Raw genomic sequence first — 22,094 nt, 5'->3', positions numbered from 1 at the left:
CAAGAAGAACTGTTAATTTCCCTTATGTGAGGTAAAATGGTATTTTACAGATAGGGAACTGATGCAAAGAAAATGAAAGCCGAAATTGTTGAGTGTTCGTAATTTTTTTTTGCTTTTCCAGAATAGTTAATGTTTTAGCTTTATATGGTTAAAGCTCAGCTCTCATGACTTCAGTGGTAGTTGCGTTAGCAGATTTGCAGAGGTGCTGAATATTCACATCTCAAGTTCTTCTCCCATAAAATAAGGAAAACAATTAGCAGCCACCTGTAAAAAGTTCAGTTTATGCAGTGTCTCCAGTGTCACATAGAAACTTTTTGGGAGAATCAGGGATAAAATCCAATTCCCCAGGGTGAGTTCAATTGCCTTCACAAGGCCATCCCTTTCTTTTCCTGCAGTCCCCCTGACTCATTCACTATACTTCTTCCAACTTTGAGGTGGGGGTCCTAGAGACAACAGCCTCCTTTCACTATACATTCCTGATTCACCCTAGGGCAGTGGTTTTCAAACTGTGGATTGCAATCCAGTACTGGGTCACAGAATGTAAGGCACTGGGTTGTGGTAGCTCTGGTCACCACCACCAACCGGGCTGTTAGAAGTCCCATTGGTGGTGCTGCCCAGCTAAGGCAGGCTAATCCCTACCTGTTTTGACACTGCGCTGCGCCCCAGAAGAACATAAGAATGGCCCTACTGGGTCAGACCAAAGGTCCATCTAGCCCAGTATCCTGTTTTCAGACAGTGGCCAGTGCCAGGTGCCCCAGAGGGAATGAACAGAACAGGAAATCATCAAGTCATCCATCCCCGTTGTTCATTTCCAGCTTCTGGCAAACAGGCTAGGGACATCATTCCTGCCCATCCCGGCTAATAGCCATTGATGGATCTATCCTCCATGAATTTATCTAGTTCCTTTTTGAACTCAGTTATGGTCCTGGCCTTCACAACATTCTCTGGCAAGAAGTTCCACAGGTTGACTGTGTCTTGTGTCAAGAAATACTTCCTTTTCTTTTAAACCTGCTGCCTATTAATTTCATTTGGTGACCCTTAGTTCTTGTGTTATGAGAAGTAGTAAACAACACTTCCTTATCTACTTTCTCTACACCAGTCATGATTTTATAGACCTCAATCATATCTCCCCTTAGCCGTCTCTTTTCCAAGCTGAAAAGTCCTAGTCTTATTACTCTCTCCTCATATGGAAGCTGTTCCATCCTCCAATCATTTTTGTTGCCCTTTTCTGAACCTTTCCCAATTCCAACACATCTTTGTTGAGATGGGGCAACCACATCTACACACAGTATTCAAGAAGTGGGCGTACCATGGATTTATATAGCAGCAACATGATATTTTCCGTCCTATTTTCTATCCCCTTAATTATTCCCAGCATTCTGTTCACTTTGACTGCCGCTGCACATTGAGTGGATGTTTTCAGAGAACGATCCACAATGACTCCAAAATCTCTTTCATGAGTGGTAACAGCTAATTTATACTCCATTTTATCTGTATAGCTGGGATTATGCTTTCCAAAGTGCATTACTTTGTATTTATCAACATTCAATTTCATCTGCCATTTTGTTGCCCAGTCACCCAGGTTTGAGAGATCCTTTTGTAGCTCTTTGCAGTCTGCCTGCTTCTTAACTATCTTTAGTAATTTTGTATCATCTGCAAATTTTGCCACCTCACTGTTTACTCCTTTTTCCAAATCATTTATGAATATGTTGAATAGGACTGGTCCCAGAACAGAACCCTGAGGGACACCACTATTTACCTCTCTCCATTCTGAAAACTGGCTATTTATACTTACCCTTTGTTTCCTATCTTTTAACCAGTCACCAATCCATGAGAGCACCTTTCCTCTTATCCCGTTGCAGCTTACTTTGCATAAGAGTCTTTGGTAAGGGACCTTGTCAAAAGCTTTCTGAAAATGTAAGTACACTACATTTACTGGATCTCCTTGGTGCACATGCTTTTCAACCCCCTCAAAGATTCTAGTAGATTGCTGAGGCATGATTTCCCTTTACTAGAACCATGTTGATTCTTCCTCAACAAATTATGTTCATTTATATGTCTGACAATACTGTTCTTTATGATAGTTTCAGCCAGTTTGCCCAGTACTGAAGTCAGGCTTACAGGCCTGTAATTGCTGGGAGCATCTCTGGAGCCCTTTTTAAAAATTGGTGTCATTTTAGATATGCTCCAGTCATCTGGTACAGAAGCTGATTTAAATGATGGGTTACAGACTACAGTTAGTAGTTCTGCAATTTCACTTTTGAGTTCCTTCAGAACTCTTGGGTGAATACCATCTGATCCTGGTGACTTATTGCTGTTTGATTTATCAAATTTGTTCCAAAACCACCTCTAATGATACCTCAATTTGGGACAGTTCCTCAGATCTGTGACTTAAAAAGAATGGCCCAGGTGTGGGAATCTCCTTCACATCCTTAGTTGTGAAGAACAAAGCAAAGAATTCATTTAGCTTCTCCGCAATGGCCTTAACGTCCTTGAGTGCTCCTTTAGCACCTCGATTGTTCAGTGGCCCCTGCTTCTGATGTACTTAAAAATTTTGCTATTACTTCGCATCTTTGGCTAACTGTTCCTCAAATTCTTTTTTGGCCTTAAGTATATTTTTACTTTTCATTTGCCAGTGTTTATGCTCCTTTCTATTTTTCTCACTAGGATTTAACTTCCACTTTTTAAAGGGATGCTTTTTTGCCTCATTGCTTCTTTTACTTTGTTGTGTAGCTCTTTTTTGGTTCTCTTACTACGTTTTTTTAGTTTGGGAAATATACTTAAGTTGAGCCTCTGTTATGGTCTTTAAAAAGTTTCCACACAGCTTGCAGAGACTTCACTTTTGGTACTGTACCCTTTAATTTCTGTTTAACTAACCTCCTCATTTTTGTGTAGTTCCCCTTTCTGAAATTAAATGCTACAGTGTTGGGCTGCTATGGTGTTTTCCTGCCACAGGGATATTATATTTAGTTATATTACTGTCACTATTCCCAAGCAGTCAAGCTATAGTCACCTCTTGGACCAGATCCTGTGCTCCACTTAGGACTAAATCAAGAACTGCCTCTCCTCTTGTGGGTTCCAGGACCAGCTGCTCCACAAAGCAGTCATTTAAGATATCAAGAAACTACCTCTGCAACCCATCCTGAGGTGACATGTACCCAGTCAATATGGCAAGAACTGAAATTCCCCATTAAGTTTTTTATTTTAAACAGCCTCTCTAATCTCCCTGAGCATTTCAGAATCACTATCACCATCCTGGTCAGGTGGTCAGTAATATATCCCTACCGCTATATTCTTATTAGAGCATGGAATTTCTACCCATAGAGATTCTATGGTACAGTTTGATTCATTTAAGATTTTTTGCTTCATTTGGTTCTACACTCTTTCACATATAATGCCACCTCCCTTCCCTCCCACCAGCATGAAGTGGCCAGCAGTGGGTTTGGCTCCTAGGTGGGAGAGAGTAGCACCCCCGGCAGCACAGGCACCGGCTCCACACTCCCATTGGCCAGGGACTGTGGAGCCACTTGTGCATCCCTGCCTAGAAGCCAGACCTGCTGCTGGTCGCTTCCAGGGCGCAGCGCATTCTGCGGTGCCAAGACAGGCACGAAGCCTGCCTTAGCACCCCCGCTGTGCTGCTGACAGGGGGCTGCTTGAGGTAAGCTCATGCCCCAATCCCCTGCCCCAGCCCTGAGCCCCCTCCAAACCCAGCGCTCCTTCCTGCCCCCAAGCTCCTCATCCTGGAGGTAGCACCGCTAGTTCCCTTGCCTTCAAAAATACATGATAGGTAGACGTAATGAGAAAATGACCATTCCTACCACAAAACTGAAGTTTCAGAATAGCTGTGTAATACTGGGCCATCAATACTTAATTGTCACCAAGATCTATTTGCTTTCTGTCTTGACAGCAAGTGTCCTATCCATTGTGGATTTATAACTGAGGTTAATACTCATGGGCACAAAGCTTCTGTAGACATACACTGTTTGAGTGCTGAAGTTTGTGAATCTGACAGCACTTGATGCATGGTCAATTTCACCTTCTTCTCCCATATACTCAAGCAGTTGCTTCTCCCTTACTAAAAAACCCTTTAAAACACATAAGATCAGAAAAATATTTAAGCTTTAAAAATGTTTAAAGTTTCAAGGAATATCATCCAAAAAGGTGTTGTGAGAAACTTCAATAGAAAATCATCCATTTTTTAAAAATTCAAGCTGACCATGTCTCTTTAAAAAGATCTCCCAGAAAAAAGTCAAATTAACATGAAGTGTGAAACCATAAGCAAACTCACAATTTCTATAGTTTTATCAGTTTCAGTATTACAGAGAAAAGAGAGGGAATGAGAGACTACAAGGTGGATCTTAAGAACAACCTACTATTAAGTAAAATAACAGATTAAAATCTAGTCAGTTAGTATATCAAATCACAGGCACCAACTTTTCTCCCTCCCTCCCAGGCCTGCCGCACGAAACAGCTGTTTCACGGCGCAAACTTTGGGAGGGAGGGGGGAGAAGCAGGACTTGGCGGCACACTCAGGGGAGGAGGTGGAGCGGAGGTGAGCTGGGATGGGGAGTTGCTGGTGGGTGAAGATCACCCACCAATTTTTCTCCATGGGTGCTCCAACCTCGGAGCACCCACGGAGTCGACGCCTACGTATCAAATTATTTTTTTAAAAAGTTCACTACCCACATTCTTCTCTTCCCTGTATGCAAAGGAGTCTTTAACGGAACAATGGAAAACAAATGGCCATACCTAGAAAGCAACTATATGCAAAGGGCTTTCATATGCCTTGAGCACACAAATTAAGCTCCTCTGCCATTTTTCCCAGTTATAATAAATTTTAAATACAATTTTAATATTAGTTGACTGTTTCAAATAGAAAACTGAGTTAAGTTGAGATCTTTATAGTTCAAAGGCTGTTATTCAGGTTGCCTATAAACTCTGTAAAGCAAGTCACTTAAAAAACTTAAAGGGGTCTCAGTACAAATCAAAACAAAAAAGGGGAGGGTAAAGTGACCACCTACTCGTGTTGCCTACTCCACAATGCAGGAAGTCACCAGACAAACTCTGAAAAGTCGCTAGATGTAGCTGTTTAAGCACTCAAAAGGAGTCAAAAATGTCAAACAAAACATTTCCAGAGAATTCAACAGAGAATTTACACACCCACCCACCCACACCCAGGCGAGTATAGTCACAAAATCATTCACAAGCAGCTCAATTGTGTTAATAAAATCCATTCCATGCTCTTCTTACTACATTCTGTAGCACACTAGAACCAACTACAGGAACTCCTCACTTAAAGTCGTCCTGGTTAATGTTGTTTGGATGTTAAGTTGCTGATCAATTAGGAAACATGCTCATTTAAAGGTGTGAAATGCTCCCTTCTAACGTTGTTTGGCAGCCACCTGTTTTGTCCACTGCTTGCAGGAAGAGCAGCCCGTTGCAGCTAGCTGGTGGGTGGATGGAACCAGGGTGGACCAGCAGCCCCTCTTCAGCTCCCCACTCCCCTAAATTCCCTGTGCAGCAGCTCTCCCTCCCCCTACTGCCATGTGCTGCTCCCGCCCTCTGCCTTGGAGCTGCTCCCAGAGACTGCTCTGCTGCACAGGGGGAGGGAGGAAGAATGGGGCTGTCAGGGTGTCTTCCCCTCACCCCTGCTCCTGCACCCTGCTTACCCCATCTTCCATAGAGCGGGGTGGGGAAAGACATGATGGAGAAAGGTAGCTAGCTTCTAGGCAGTAGCTGCCATTTTAGGTTTCAGCAAGCTGATTTAATTACCATGGCAGTATACTTAATCCTGGGGTCAGCTACTTAAAAGGGAAATGTGCATTTTTTCCCCTCACACATGCAGGGTGTGTGCGTCTGTCTGCCCTTCCTCCTTTTCTGCTGCCTTGTGGAGTGTTGAGAGAGTTAACCCTTGAGGGCTCAGTCAACTGCCAGTTCATTCAGCAGTAGCGCATTCCCTGGGAAATATCCCATCCTTTGACTCCTCCACCTCAACCAAGCTTCAAAATCATCACTGTGTATGTACCAGTATTAAATTGTTTGTTTAAAATTTATACTGTGTGTGTGTGTACACACACACCAGAAAGAGGAAGAGAGAGACTGACTGACTTTTGTCTGGTGAAAAGAAATTCTCTAGAACCTAACCTCCTCATTTACATGAATTCTTATAGGGAAATTGGATTCGCTTAAAGTCGCATTTTCCAGGAACGTAACTAAAATGTTAAGTGGGGAGTCCCTGTATAACAGTACACGGTCATCATCAGGAGGGTGCTCTCTGCTCATTGGGAAGGAAATTGCAGCCCTCTGCTCATTGGGAAGGGGACTCTTTATACTACAGCCCAGGCTGGCTGGGGTTGGTTCATTTCAGCTGAGCCTCCCTTTCTTGCCAGCCTAGATTTGAGCAGACAGATTAGTGAAAGGGAGAGCTCAGAACCAGGGGGAAAGAGGGCATTCACATGGTCTGAGCTCAGCGCTGCAGGGAGCCAAGAAAGTAGATTTAAAAAACAAAAAGGTGGACTCCTTTCCCCCACCCAGCTGCTAGGTTTTCATTTCTGAAAACAGCTGGGCAGCTAACCCCAGGCCAAGCCAGGGGAAGGAGTAAAGGGGAACCGAAATCAAGCTAGCTCCACCTTTGATCCTGTAATAAGGGCTTCATTCCTGGAAGAATGGTGCCCTGTCTCATCCCACCCCTCCCTTCCATCTGTGTAGCTCCCCTTGCTGGCTAACCTGTCTCCCCTGCCCCAGCCCGCTTCATTAGCCATCTTTCCCTGCATCACAAGGTGTGCTACATACTACGGAGCAGCAAGAAAGAACACATTTGGGTAAACACAAGCCCTGGCTAATGTGCTGGTCTCCCCAAAATACACCCTGCTTTAGCAAAGTATTTAATTAGCCTCCACAAACTTCTTTTCTTCACCTGCAGGTTATAGTGATCTCTGCCCAAGAAGCTCTGGAATGTGATTCCTTCCAAGGACATGCTTAACTGAGGCCTGGTCTACACTACGCGTTTAAAACGATTTTAGCAGCGTTAAACCGATTTAACGCCGCACCCATCCACACTATGAGGCCCTTTATATCGATATAAAGGGCTCTTTAAATCGGTTTCTGTACTCCTCCCCAATGAGAGTAGTGGCGCTAAAATCAGTATTACCATATCGGATTAGGGTTAGTGTGGCCGCAAATCTATGGTATTGGCCTCCGGGCGGTATCCCACAGTGCACCACCGTGACCGCTCTGGACAGCAATCTGAACTCAGATGCACTGGCCAGGTACACAGGAAAAGCCTCGCAAACTTTTGAATTTCATTTTCTGTTGGCCAGCGTGGAGCTCTGATCAGCACAGGTGACCGCGCAGAGCTCATCAGCACAGGTGGCAATGCAGTCTCCTGAGAACTGAAAAAGAGCTCCAGCATGGACCACATGGGAGGTACTGGATCTGATCGCTATATGGGGAGAGGATTCAATGATAACAGAACTCCGCTCCAAAAGACGAAATGAAAAAATATTTGAAAAAATTTCCAAGGCTCTGATGGAAAAAATGCCACACCAGGGACTCAGTGCAGTGCAGAGTGAAAGTTAAGGAGCTCAGACAAACCTACCAGAAAACCAAAGCAGCAAACGGAAGGTCCAGGTCAGAGCCGAAAATATGCCACTTCTACGCTGAGCTGCATGCAATTTTAGGGGGCTGCGCCACCACTACCCCACCCCTGTCCATGGATTCCGAGGTGGGGGTTGTAATCTCAACCATGGCTGAGGATTCTGCAGAAGGGGAAGATGAGGAGGAGGAGGAGGAAGAGGAGGACGACCTTGCAGAGAGCTCACAGCACTCCGTTAGCCCCAACAGCCAGGAGCTTTGTGTGACCCAGACGGAATTACCCTCCCAGCCCTCCCAAGCCACTAGCCCAGACAGTGAAGCCATGGAAGCGACCTCTGGCGAATGTACCTTTGTAAATATAAAACATGGTTTAAAAGCAAGCGTTTAATGATTGATTTGCCATGAGGGCTTGGGATGCATTCGCGGCCAGTAAAGTTACTGGATAAGTTTGTTAATATGTCTGGCGATGGAGCGGAAATCCTCCAGGGACATCTCCATGAAGCGCTCCTGGAGGTACTCCAAAAGCCTTTGCAGAAGGTTTCTGGGCAAGGCAGCCTTGTTCTGTCCACCATGGTAGGACACTTTACTACGCCATGCATGTAGCAAGTAATCGGGTATCATTGCATGACAAAGCATAGCTGCGTATGGTCCCAGTGATTGCTGGCATTCAAGAAACATCCGTTCTTTATCTCACTCTGTTATCCTCAGCAGAGTGGTATCATTCATGGTAACCTGGTTGAAATTCAGGAATTTAATTAAGGGGACCGAGATGGCCATTTTCCTACTGGGCTGTTGCTTAAAAGAAATCCTTCTTTGCACATAGCCAAGAGGGGGGAGGGGAGGAAGGACAGCGCTGAGCTTGTGTGTTTGGCTTGCAGGAATCTTCCCAGCTACCAGCCAGGCGGTGTGTGCGTGTGGGGTGATTAGCAGTGATCTTCCATGATACCAGCCATGTTGTGGGGGGAGGGGTAAAGCAATCATCCTAGAGAATTCGGGGGGTGGGGGGGTTGGCTTCTGCTGCTGCATGGTAACAGAAAAGAAGCATCAGAGGGCACTGTGTATATGAAGGCTGGAGAAGCCGAAAGACAATGGCTTACCATGGCCGCATGCAAGCTGAATTCTGATGCCCGGACCTGCGTCTGTAAGATCTGTAACACCAGAGCTGCAGGCACTTAATATTAAGATGCAAAATTCGACCTTTTAGTGAAATCACATGTGCTATGTAAGGTGAATAGTGTTGTTCACTGTGAAAGAGTATAACCATTGTTCTGTAAAACGTATCTTTTTAAATACTTCTCTCCCTTTTTTCCCCTCCCTCATGCAGCTGCACATTTTTCAAACCTCCCTACTCCACCCCGAAGGCTAGCCTCAGATAAGGCGGAGGAAAAAAGACACGAGACGAAATGTTCTTGGAAATCATGGAAGTAACCCGCAATGGAAGAGCTCATCTGAATGAGTGGAAGAACGTAGTAGCAAAGTACAGGAAAGATGCCAGGGAACGTGAGGACAGGAGGGACCAACGTGAGGATAGGAGAGATGCTCGAGATGAGAGGTGGCGGTAGAAAGATCAGAGGTGGCGGGATGCAACGCTGGAGCTGCTGCGTGATCAAACTGACATCCTCCGACATCTGGTGGAGCTTCAGGAAGAGCAGCGGGGTCACACAGTGCTGCTGCAGCCCCTGTGTAACCACCTTCACCCCTCACCATGTTCCATATCTTCCTCACCCAGATGTGTAAGAACGCGTGGGGGAAGGCTTCGTGCACCCGCCCACTCCACCCCCGTGGACAGTCCAACCAAAAGGCTGTCATTACATTGAAATGTGTTTAATGGCCTTTTCCTTCCCTCTTACCCTCCTCACAAACCACACCCGGGATACCTTGTCAGTTCTTTGCCTCTTTTTATAATCAATTTAATAAAGAATACATGATTTTTAAACAATAGTGACTTTATTTCCTTAAGCAAGCTGTAATCAAAGCGGGAGGATGGGTTGCTTACAGGGAAGGAGTCAATAAAGGGGGGGGGGGGTCATGAAGCGGAAACAAACAGCAGTCACACTGTACCCTGGCTCGTGATGAAACTCGTTTTCAAAGCTTCTGATGCACACCGCTTTGTGGTGCGCTCTTCTAATCGCCCTGGTGTCTGGCTGCGCGTAATCAGCGGCCAGGTGATTTGCCTCAGCCTCCCACCCCGCCATAAAGGTCTCCCTCTTACTCTCACAGAGATTGTGGAGCACACAGCAAGCAGCAATAAAAAAGGGGACATTGGTTTGGCTGAGGTCTGAGTGAGTGAGTAAGTAAATGTGCGCCAGCGCGCCTTTAAACGGCCAAATGCACATTCTACCACCATCCTGCACTTGCTCAGCCTGTAGTTGAACAGCTCCTGACCACTGTCCAGGCTGCCTGTGTATGGCTTCATGAGCCATGGCATCAAGGGGTAGGCTGGGTCCCCCAGGATAGCTATAGGCATTTCAACATCCCCAACTGTTATTTTCTGGTCTGGGAAGTAATTCCCTTGCTGCAGCAGTTTAAACAGAGCAGTGCTTCTGAAGACGCGAGCGTCATGAACCCTTCCTGGCCATCCCACGTGGATGTTGGTGAAATGTCCCTTGTGATCCACCAGTGCTTGCAGCACCATTGAAAAGTACCCCTTGCGGTTTACGTACTGGGTGCCCTGGTGCTCCGGTGCCAAGATAGGGATATGGGTTCCATCTATCGCCCCCCCACAGTTAGGGAATCCCATTGCAGCAAAGCCATCCACTATGACCTGCACGTTTCTCAGAGTCACAACCTTTCGTAGCAGCAGCTTAATGATTGCTTTGGCTACTTGCATCACAGCAGCCCCTACAGTAGATTTTCCCACTCCAAATTGATTCCCGACTGATCGGTAGCTGTCTGGCGTTGCAAGCTTCCACAGGGCTATTGCCACTCGCTTCTCCACTGTGAGGGCTGCTCTCATCTTATTATGGCATTTCAGGGCAAGGGAAAGCAAGTCACAAAGTTCCATGAAAGTGCCCTTACGCATGCGAAAGTTTCACAGCCACTGCGAATCGTCCCACACCTGGAAAACTATGCGGTCCCACCAGTCTGTGCTTGTTTCCTGGGCCCAAAATCGGTGTTCAATGGCTAGAACCTGCCCCATTACCAGCAGGATTCTCCAAAGAGCAGGGGCCCGTGGTTTGAGATAATTCTATGTCCATGTCCTCATCACTCTCGTCGCCGCACTGCCGCCTCCTCCTCGCCTGGCTTTGCAGGTCCCTGTTCAGCATAGACTACACGAGAATGCGCGAGGTGTTTACAACGTCCACGATTGCGGTATTGATCTGAGCAGGGTCCATGCTTGCTGTGCTATGGCGTTTGCACAGTTCACCCAGGAAAAAAGGTGCAAAATGCTGCTTTCACTAAGGGAGGGGTGAGGCTGTACCCAGAACCACCCGTGACAATGATTTTTGCCCCATCAGGCACTGGGCTCTCAACCCAGAATTCCAAGGGGCGGGGAAGATTGCGGGAACTATGGGATAGCTACCCACAGTGCAATGCTCCAGAAATCAATGCTAGCCTCGGACCATGGACGCACACCGTTGAATTAATGTGGTTAGTGTGGCCACGTAAACTCGACTTTATACAATCTGTTTTACAAAACCAGTTTATGTAAAAATCGGAATAATCCCGTAGTGTAGACGTACCCGGAGACATAATGACATTGACTTGGTGTGAAATAGAATGCAGTAAGAGCAGCATGGAATGGATTTTATTAACACTGCTGAACTGCTTGTGACTATACATATTGGTGATTTCTTTCTCTGAATGTTACTGTAACTGGCAATGAAAGCCCCTAGATTTGTCACTGGTCTCTTATTTTCTTGCTAGGGAAACCAAAAAGTCACTAAATCTAGTGACAAAGTCGCTAAGATGGCAACACTACACACCCAGACACACAGCTCCAGACACTAGAGCAGACAACATATTAAAAGTGATATTGAGTAGCCTTTAGAATAATCCCCACAATGGCATTATTTGCTATTAACAAAAGAAAGACCAAGTCTACCAGTTGAGGCAAGACTGCTCAGACCAGCTGAACTTTGAAAACATACAAAATCAATCCAATGGGCAATACTGCTAGACAAACATTTCAGTTCTGACAATACAAAAGGGGAAAAGTGTTTCCCTTACATACATTTATTTTCTCCCTTCACGGTAGCAAACTGGCACAGAATTCATTCAGTACTTCGATAATACAGAGAGTTAGGTTATTCTTACATAGCATCTCAAGATAGGTGTAATCATTTGGAGTGTGTGAAAGCGCCTATCAATCTTCCTCCTGCTGCAAAGAGCAATCTAATTTTCAAAAACTCTCAGAAACATAGTTTAGTTAAAAGAATGATGAGTATTTGTGGCACCTTCCTTAGAGACTAAGGAATTCTCTACACTTCTTTAGCACCTCGATCGTCCAGTGGGTTCACTGATTGTTTGGCAGGATGCCTACTTCTGATATACAAAATAACCATTTTTGGGGGTATATCTTCAGCTAGCTGCTCTTCACATTTTTTCTTGACTTGTCTCATACTTTTACACTTGACTTGCTAGAGTTAATGCTCTTTTCTGTTTTCCTCACTAGGATCCGACTTCCACTGTTCAAAAGGATGCCTTTTTGCCCTTCATTCTGCTGCTTAGCCATGGGGGAGGGGAAGAAGAGAAATATACATTTAGTTTGAGCCTTTATTGTGGTGTTTTTATATAGTCTCCATTCAGTTTGCAGCACTGCATCTTTGTGACTGTTCCTTAAATGTCCATTTAACAAGGTTCCTTGTTTTTGTGTAGTTCTCCTTTTTGAAGTTAAGTGTCATTGTGATGGGATTCTCTGGCATTCTTCTCCCTACAAGGATGTTACATTTAATTACTTTATGGTCATTATTACCAAGTGGTTCAATTATATTCACCTCTTGGGCCAGATTCTGTGGTCCATTTAGGACTAAATCAAAAGTTTCCCCTCCTCTTGTGGGCTGCATGACAAGTTACTCCAAGAAGTCAATTATGGGGTCTAGAAATTTTCCCTCTGCATCCCTCCCAAAGAGGACATATACTCAGTCAGTGAGGATAACTGAAATCCGTTATTGTCTTCTGCCTCTGAAACCTCTCTAAGCTGAGCATTGTGCAATCACAATCACCATATTAATCAGGTGGTTGATAGTATATTCCTACTGCTATACTTATTCTAGCATGAAATTTCTATCCACAGAGACAGATGTTTACTATATTTGACTGTTTTTTCCCCTCCCACACATAGTGCCACTCCCCCACCAGTGTGACCTACACTAATTTCTATATATTTCATATCCTGATAATACTATGTCCCATTGTAGTTTCTCTTAGTCATTGATTCAAATCAAGGCAATTTAAATCAATCCATCCTGGCCAGAAAGCTATTGGTATATTCTGGGGTTGTTAAAATGCTTTACCAACACAGCCACAGTTGAGGGACATAGAGAGAAGCCAAAAAAAAAAAAAAATAATAATAGTTTGTCCAACAGGGTGACTGTACTTGGACATCTTGAATTATTACAGAGACAACAGAAGCAGCCAACTGTTTCATAGGAAGGATGCTCATGCAATGGTTTGAATACTTTTATCAGTAACAGCTTTGCCTCTGTAATATATTCTGACCCAAAAATTTATCACAGCTATTTAACCTTTAATGACTTCATAAATTTACTTAACTCCCACATAATGCTTGCAGTGTTGATTACAGCAGATCAAGTCTATGCATGCCTGTGCAGTCTCTCTTTTAACATAAAAACCTTATCGCTTGTTCAGAAATTTAATTTGGGAGGACCAGTCCTTTATATGTAATGCTTGACAGCTTATATGAGCCTTTCCCTTAGAATTTTAAGGGAGACACAAGGGGGAATGAGATGGGGGGAGGGGAAAGAAAAAAAGGAGTAGTAATTCATATGCAGGAATTGACATTTTACACTGATCTGAGGCCAGAGGACTTTCAATATTGAATTCAAGATATGCACACAAACAAAAAAACCCACACATCTCAAAACCTCAAGTCTCTTGCACTAAAGAATCTGATAAATTATCTGGCCTAGAAACAAATACCAAATACTCTCAGTAAATTGAGATTACCAATTGCATATAGCACTTGTTTCATTGTCACCAGATATTACATCTTCAGAATCAAATTTACTGTTTTCCTCCTCCCGTCCTCCAAACTTAAATTTCAATAAATTGCAGCAGTCACAATCTTCATTGTACTTCATTACAATTTGAAAGCCTGGAATCCTACATTTTGAGTACTGTGAAGCACTAAACTAGTAGCTCATGCAGTATCAGCACCTAAAAACCAGACTGTGTTTAAAGACAAGATTGAAATTGGGTCATTCTGATCCCCAAACAAGGGTTCCTTTAATAAAGTCATTTTTATTATGTTTTACTGAATATTAACTTTTTGCTAGGCAGAATTAATATTTGTTCCTCTACTTTACTCCCTCCACAACTTTCAGTCAGTCAGATATTACAGCCAAACAGGGACTACTATGGTGATCATTTAGTCCAGGGTAGTCAATAAGCAGACCGCTGGCCAAATATGGACCGCCAGATGATTTTGAATGGACCCTGAAATCTCTCATTTTTCTTTTTAATTATTTCTTCTCTGGAGTTTGGACCTTGATCAGGAAAGTTGGACCTTGACAAAAAATAACTGACTACTCCCAATTTAGTCTGACCATCTGTGTAACACAGGCCATTGCTTTCACCCAGTGAGTTCTGTATCAAGTCCATAACTTCTGGTTGAGCTGCATCATATTTTAGGAAGATATCTAGTCTCTATTTAAACTTCAAATGACAGAAAATACACTACATGCTTAGGTAAGTTGTTCCCATAGTTAATTGCTCTGTTGAAGCCAGAAAAATTCAGGCTAGAAGTAAGGCTCAAATCTTTATCTTCCAACCATTAGTTCTTGTTATGCCCTTTTCTCCTAGATTAAAGAGCAGTCTACTACCAGAAATCTCGTTCAAGCGTAAGTAATTGTAGACCACAAAAGGCTAACAAATGACTTGATCATAGATAAACTAGGCAGACTGTGCTTCTTTAGGGGTTGTTTACACATGGTATTATTCCAGAATAGCTATTTTGCTTTAAATTCACACCCAAACTTTTCCAGAAGGCGTTCCATGAATAGACAAGCCCACAGTCTCTCACTATAAGGCATATTTTCTAGACATCAAGTAATTCTCGTGGCTCTTTCCCAAACTGCTTCTGATTTTTCTAGATTCTTTTTGAAGGGTCATCATCAGACCTGGATACATTATACCAGCAAACTGTCTCACTAAGGTGATTTGATATTCTTACTCCTGCATAATATTCCCTGCTTATATGTTACAGCTTCACACTAGTAGCTCATATTCAACTGGTTATGTACCATGACCTGCAAGTCTTTTCCCACCATCATTGTTTTCCAGGCTACAGTCCCCTCGCCATATCAAATGTGATCTACTTTCTTTTCTTCCTAGATGTATGATCTGACATTTGGTTGTATTAAAACTAAGTCGGAGATGCCATGAGTCCCAGTATCACAGTTCCTAAAACATTTCTTGAAGATGCTCCTGGTGATTTGAGGATATGACTCCCATTACTCCTCAGACTTTGCGGGGAAGAGGAATCTGAGAAAGTTAAAAAGATAGCAGTGTAGACTATTTGTTTTAACTAGCTTAAATGCATTGGTGCAAGGTCCAATATCTTGTGATCTGCCAGAGCTAGAAACACTAAACAGATTCAAATTATTTCACCACCATAATCTTCCAGCCGCCAAAGCACTGACAGAGATTGGACCTTTTTTAAAGCCATCTGTGCTAGTGCTCAACTTTTCATTTACGAAATTCATGAAAGAGGAAAGCTGATGGCTAACAAAAGATTCTAGTTTGGTGTGATTGATTCTATGCATGTAGCATGATTCCACTCTACCGTATTTGTTTATTTTAGGGAAAGCAAGAGCAACATCTGTTTAATTTAATCAAGACAATTAAGAAGTGAGTTGATTATGGTGTATAAGTACCTTCACAGAGAAAATACCAGGTAATAAAGTGGAAAAAGCCTAGAGGAAAACAGAGTAACAAAAGTGATCAGCTGTCAGTTGAAACCAGACAAATTCAAATTAGAAATAAGGCACAGAATTTAAATCACCCTCACTGTTAGCTTGTTCCAGTAGTTATCAAGAAATATGGTAGATTCTCCATCTGTAGATGTCTTCAAACAGAGACTTAATGGAAGATACTTTATTCAAGTTAGTAGGCTCAATAAATGGGTAACTGCGGAAAATTTGATAGCCCATGATATACAGCTCTGACTAGATGGGGTAATAGTCTCTTCTGGCCTTTAAAATGTTATTACCATACCCCTGAGTTTAGCAAAATGACAGCCAAAACTGGAGGGTTTATATATTTCTTCCAAATCATTTTTTTGCCCATGATGATATAGCAACTTATGAATATATTTCATGTGTCTGTTAGCAAACTGCAAAGCATAGATTAAAAGACTACTTTAAATGGTATACAGGAAAGGTTTGAATATAAAATAAAAAGCCTTTTGTATTATAAACAAAAAAACCCCTCTTTTAGATGAGACACTTACAGAGCTAGGAGGCAATTACTATTGAATTTGCTGCACCCCACATAGAGCGCAATAATGTGCAAGAGATAACTAATCTCCACAATCCTAATTTCCCCCTCAGGCAATTTTAGACTAGGGAGCTTGAACCTATTTAAAAAGCTTAATGAGTGCCTTTTCCAATTGCAATGGAAGTTTAGATAGAAAGCAGTTTCCTGAATTAATATGGGTGCCTTGGCCAAACTGCCTTACAAGTGCAACAGGACCTTTAATGAACCACAAGTATTTGTGGACACTGATTTGACTTTCATCTAAAGCAGAGGTCACCACGGTAAGCCCTGGGCCGGGCCTGTTTGTATACCTGCCGCATCCGCAGGTTCGGCCGATTGCAGCTCCCACTGGCCACGATTCGCTACTCCAGGCAAATGGGGGCTGCAGGAAGTGGCACAGGCCGAGGGATGTGCTGGCCGTGGCTCCCCACCACCCCCATTGGCCTGGAGTGACGAACCGCGGCCAGCGGGAGCTGCGATTTACCTACTGCATCCGCAGGTTCGGCCAACTAACTGGTCCAGCCCGCCAGGGTGCCTACCCTGGCAAGCCGCGTGCCAGAGGCTGCCGATCCCTGATCTAAAGACTGGTCTACACCAACCTGCACTGATTTAAACAAGCTTGTTTACATATGGGTTTGCACCAGTTTAAACATGTCTACTGGTTGTAGCCTAGTGGACAGAGTGCTGGAATGGCACTCAAGAAACCTGGTCTCTGCCACTGGTTTGATAGATAAGTTTGGGCAAATCACTTCACCTCTACACCTCATTTCCCACCTGTAAAATAGGGATAACGGTACTGACCTTTGTAAAGCACTGGGGAGCGGATTACAAACTGGTTGTATCAGTTTAAATTGATAAGCCAAGTCTTAAAAAAAAATCTAATTTAAACACACACACACACAGCACTTTAACACCATCTGTTTAACTAAAGGTGTGTTTTGCGTTTTTTTTTCCCTTTAAATATGTAATCTGGTTCAACTTTGTGGGTAGACCAGGCTTCGTCTATGCCAAGGGGCAGTGAGCTGTGTTAAAGAACATGTTAAAGTTTTAATACATGTTTTTGTACGCGGTCCTTGTCTACATCAGGCGTTAGTGGTATCTAACACGTGATGGCTGGTCATGATGAACTTAAACAGTAAAGAGTGGCTAATATTAGTTTAGCTTAATGCAGTTTATCCAATTAAAATCAGCTGATCTTGGATGTCTCCACAAACTTGAGGGATAAGGACATATTTAACTCAAAACTAGCTAGAAACCAATTTCACTAACCTGGTGCAGTTTCTCTGTGTAGTCCACCCTTCAGTGTCTTTACAGGTCTCCTAGCCAGTTACTTTTCACTCTGAGGTCTTACATGTGAAAAGCACAAGGTACTATAACTGCAGGCAAATGCAGAAAATATTTATACATGTGTATTTATACATACACAGTATTACATAAAAACTGACTTGTTTACAAAGTCAAGCACTCAAATGTTAAGGAAAAGCCAGATTTAAAGAGGACTGCACAATATTAGTTCTGCCTCATTCATCAAATGAGGTGCAGATCCTGTGAAAAAAAGTAATGAAGTTATAATGCGGGGGACAGAATTAAAGTTGCATAGGAAACTATAGATCTTGCACTGTCTAACTTTTGGGTGGTTTCACTTTGCACACTAATTAATAGTCAATATTTTTTAAAAAAAGAGCAAGAACTCTCATATACAACTCAAACAAATCCTCCATCACACACTAGCAGGGTTTGAGCACTGTAATATGAACTTTTGCCACTTGAGCTATAGAATCAGTTATGTTAGCTGGCACAAGGAAAAGGCTTTATCTCAGAGCTGGGGCAAAAGAAAGATGGCATATTACAGCCATGAGCTGGGTCCAGGGAGCATTTGAGGAAGGAGTCCAGCCTAGCTCTGTCTCCAACCAAGGCGGTACCTCCAGTAGAGTGGATTCTGGGTGCCAGTGGGTTTATTTGGGGGAGTCTGGCCCAGCTGGATTGGGAAGGTCCTGCCCTATATAGCATTCCAGAGTTGGGAAGGGAAGGGAAGACTGGGATGATGGGGCCATGTGCTGGGTTGCAGGGAATGTAACGTGTGCACGGGCGAAGCGAGATGCCCAGCCCATCTTTCTCCTCCCTCCCATTGCTCTGGCAGCTCCTGGTATAGTGTGTGGTACTGCTACATTGGGTCTGGCTCTTTAGAAAGAGCTTGTTCTAAGTTCTCCTGAGTCATGCACTGGAATTTCCTAGGATAAGAGAAAAGGCATGTTGCTAACCTGAGGGCTTTCTACATGCTGAATTTCCTGCTGCAAGCACGATGGTATTGGAGCATCTCAGTTACAAGAATCTCTTATAGATGTAAAGCAGGGGTCGGCAACCTTTCAGAAGTGGTGTGCCGAGTCTTCATTTATTCACTCTAATTTAAGGTTTCGCGTGCCAGTCATACATTTTAACGTTTTTAGAAGGTCTCTTTCTACAAGTCTATATTATATAACTAAAATATTGTATGTAAAGTAAACAAGGTTTTCAAAATGTTTAAGACGTGTCAATTAAATTAAAATACTGATCTGATGCTGCCAGCCTGGGGTTCTGTTCACCTAAGCCGGCAGCGGGCTGAGCAGGGCCTGCTGCTGGAACCCCAGACCCGGGGGGTGGGGGTAGTGGTTTCAGGGGTCAGGGCAGAGGGCTGGGCAGAAGGCTGAGTGTGTGCGTGTGGGGGTCAGGGCAGAGGGATGAGGCTATGAGGGTGCAGGGCAGAGGGCTGGGTGTGTGGGGTGTCAGAGCAGAGAGCTGGGTATGTGCGGGGGTTCAGGGCAGAGGGATGAGGCTGGGGAGTGCAGTGCAGAAGGCTGGATGTGTGCTGGGATGGGGGGTTCAGGGCAGAGGGCTGGGGTGCTTGGCTCGTGAGGGTGCTCCCAGCCCCCTGCCCCGAGCAGCTCATGGCAGGGGGCTGGAAGGGATATGCCCTGTTCCGGCCCCTTCCCCAAGGCCCTGTCCCTACCTCTCTGTCTCCTTTACGGAGCTGTGCACACGCTGCGCTCTTCCCCCTCCCCATTGCAAGGGCCATCAACTTATTGGTGAGGGAAGGAGAGGGGGCAGGGCATGAAAGCACCAAGCCGGGGGAAGAAGCGGGGGAGGGGGAAGCTTGGCTGCTGCAGAACCAAGCTTCTGCCTTCTGTCCCCGCAGGGGAGAGCAGTGGATGTGGGGGCTGGGACCACAGCAGAAAGTTGCATGCCGCTCAAAATCAGCTCACGTGCCATAGGTTGCCGACCTCTGATGTAAAGTATTAGGTAACTTAAATAAAGAGTCACTAACAGCTTCTCAAATTACAGACACCTACGTATTTGTTAAGAAAAAACTACACTAAAATAAAATTTTCAGTACTATTTTTTTCCTGTCTTCCTAGAGCTGATGAGACAATGGCCTGAGACCATGAATCTGTAAGGATTACTGAACCATGAAGAAAAACGGCAAATGGTAGACTGTGGTGGTATCTCAGCACTAAATTCATACATTTAAAGGGGAAAATGTAGTTCAAATAGATTAACAGACTGACAAAGCCCATCTTATCTTTGTTCTAGAATGTTTAAAAATTTAAATGTTAGAGAATATAAATTGTTACTTGGATAACTAATTCCCTGCAGTTAATATGAAGGCTCTAGATATGTCCATAAACTTGATGTGTGTGTTAACAGGGAACCTGACAGTATTCTGGGGGTTAATACAATGACAACTTAATTACAGTAACTGAGACAAGCCAGATATTCTGTGACAATACAGTTTATGTCAACATAAATAAGAAATCAGGGAGAATAAAAATGGAAAAGACCTATTAGATCTTTTCCTGCAAATACAGAACATTTACCAGACAAAGGGTTCCAATAAAAAAGACCCAGAGGCTATACATTTCATCTTAACTAAGTAGCTTTAGAAACATCCCGGTAAGCCTCCCTACAGTTCACTGTACAATTTAATTAAACAGTTTTAGAATTTATTCTACAGTTGCTCTTAAATTCTCAGATTCAAAGCCATTAGCAAACCAACATTCCACTAAATATCTATCCAACTGAAAAAGGGAGAAGAGAGAGGGAGAAACTCAGGCCTGGTCTATGCTTGCAAATTAAATTAAAACTTAACTGAAGGTCTAGTGAAGACTTGCTCAATCGACTGCAGATCACTCTCCCATTGACTCCGGTACTCCACTGGAACGAGAAGCGTAAGGTAAGTCAACGGGAGAGTGTGTCTCCTGTCAACCCAGCGTGGTGTACACACTGCAGTAAGTCAATCGAAGCTATGCTGACTCCAGCTATGTTATTCACATAGCTGGAGTAGTGTAACTTAGGTTGACTTACCCTCATAGTGTAGACAAGGGCTTATGGACTGAAAAATTTCATACTCTGAATTAAATCAACTTAAACCCTGGCCTGAACGCAAGGTAGGTTGACAGAATTCCTCTGTCGACCTAGTTACTGACTTTTGAAGGGGCTGGATCAACTACATCAATGGAAAAACAACTGTCAGTTTAGGAAATGTCTACACTATGATGCTTCAGTGGCAGCGCCATAACTATGCTGTAGTGAAGCATACCTTTAGACCTGGTCTATACTAGAAATTACACAAATATAACCGATAAAAACTGCACCCGTGATAAAGTTATACTGGTATAAGCCATAGCATGGACTGCTATTATACTGGCATAGCTTATTTTGCTTCCAAAGCCAGAATAAGCTATACCAGTGTTAACTGCACAGGAATGGCTGCTTAACTATACTTGTACATGTAATCACTAAAACATTCTAGTTTAGAGAAGACTAATGTTTCACTTTAAAACACAATATAGGTAGCTTGAGAACAAAAACTTCAAACACATGGCTTTGATTTTTCTTCATAGATGTTTATGGTATATATGGCCCTGCCTCGTAGGCACGCTAGTTTTGTGGTCAGATCTTAAAAAAGTTTCTGTTGTGTATGGGGTTGCTGGGTTTTTTGTTTGCTTCTTTTAAAAGAAGCAGATATATTAACAATGTTTACACAGTCTCACATCAGTAGGTACATTTAAAACCTGCACCTCTTTTGGGGAATTGTCCTGAATACGGTTACTTTTGGTGAGGGAGGGAAAAAAAAAAAACAAAAAAAACGTTTTTTACATCTCAGCAGCTGTGTATGTATTTAAAGCTGACCTGTAAAGCATTTAAGAAGTTCTAATGCCACTTTATGGCATAAGAAAATGATCTAAAAGTTTGTTGTGATAAAAGATATTTTTCTTATTTAGACTGGCTAAGAAAGTTAAATCCAATCTTCCCCGTTTTGGCTGGTTGACCTTTAAGTCCAGGATGTTTGAGGGTTTTAAATCTTAAAAGGCTCCCTTTTCCGAAGTGTTAGTTACTGAAGTTACACAGGTGCTAAAAAAGTTTGGCAGTCCAAAAATCCATTCAATAGAATAACTTCTCTCAGCTCAGTGTTACTATTGCACTAGTTGTCATCTTGTGTTCTAGCTTAGTCAAGATCTGAATTTCTAATTTTAAACCAGCATTCTTATTTAAAAACAAAAAACAAAAAATAAAACAACACAACATTCCAGACCTTTACTGATAAGAAAGAAAGGAAAAGAGGCACAAACCTCCCTCCCCAGCTTTATATAGGCAACTTACTTTTTAAGTTTGTTGTATCAACTTAGACACTACTTTGATGTTACTGCTTTTTGTATTATTCTTGCAATATTAAGTACACTATATATCCATCCACTTGTTAGTGGTCTGTTTCCAATCACTAATACAATAAAGTTGTGTTTTATTTGATAATAGGATGTTTTCTAGGTATTTTGGCTGTATGATAATTGTGTGGTATGGGTGAACAT

At 43.2% G+C, this 22,094-nt stretch overlaps 1 protein-coding gene across 6 annotated transcripts in view; it reads right to left on the bottom strand.

The window, feature by feature from the left end:
- Positions 1-22,094, bottom strand: part of EPC1 (enhancer of polycomb homolog 1) — a 114,204-nt gene that overhangs the window by 55,091 nt on the left and 37,019 nt on the right. For 2 of the 6 annotated variants that reach the window (XM_050939065.1, XM_050939066.1), the window contains exon 3: positions 11,851-12,466. The exons of the other annotated variants lie outside the window; for them this stretch is intronic. In XM_050939065.1, coding sequence (XP_050795022.1) covers positions 11,851-11,877 — 27 coding nt within the window. In that variant the 5' untranslated portion in view covers positions 11,878-12,466. The remainder of the gene's footprint in view (positions 1-11,850; positions 12,467-22,094) is intronic. 6 annotated transcript variants of the gene reach the window in all.

This window comes from Gopherus flavomarginatus, chromosome 2 (genome assembly GCF_025201925.1).
Source record: "Gopherus flavomarginatus isolate rGopFla2 chromosome 2, rGopFla2.mat.asm, whole genome shotgun sequence".
Lineage (NCBI taxonomy): Eukaryota > Metazoa > Chordata > Testudines > Testudinidae > Gopherus > Gopherus flavomarginatus.
This window is presented reverse-complemented; position numbering and strand designations above follow the sequence as displayed.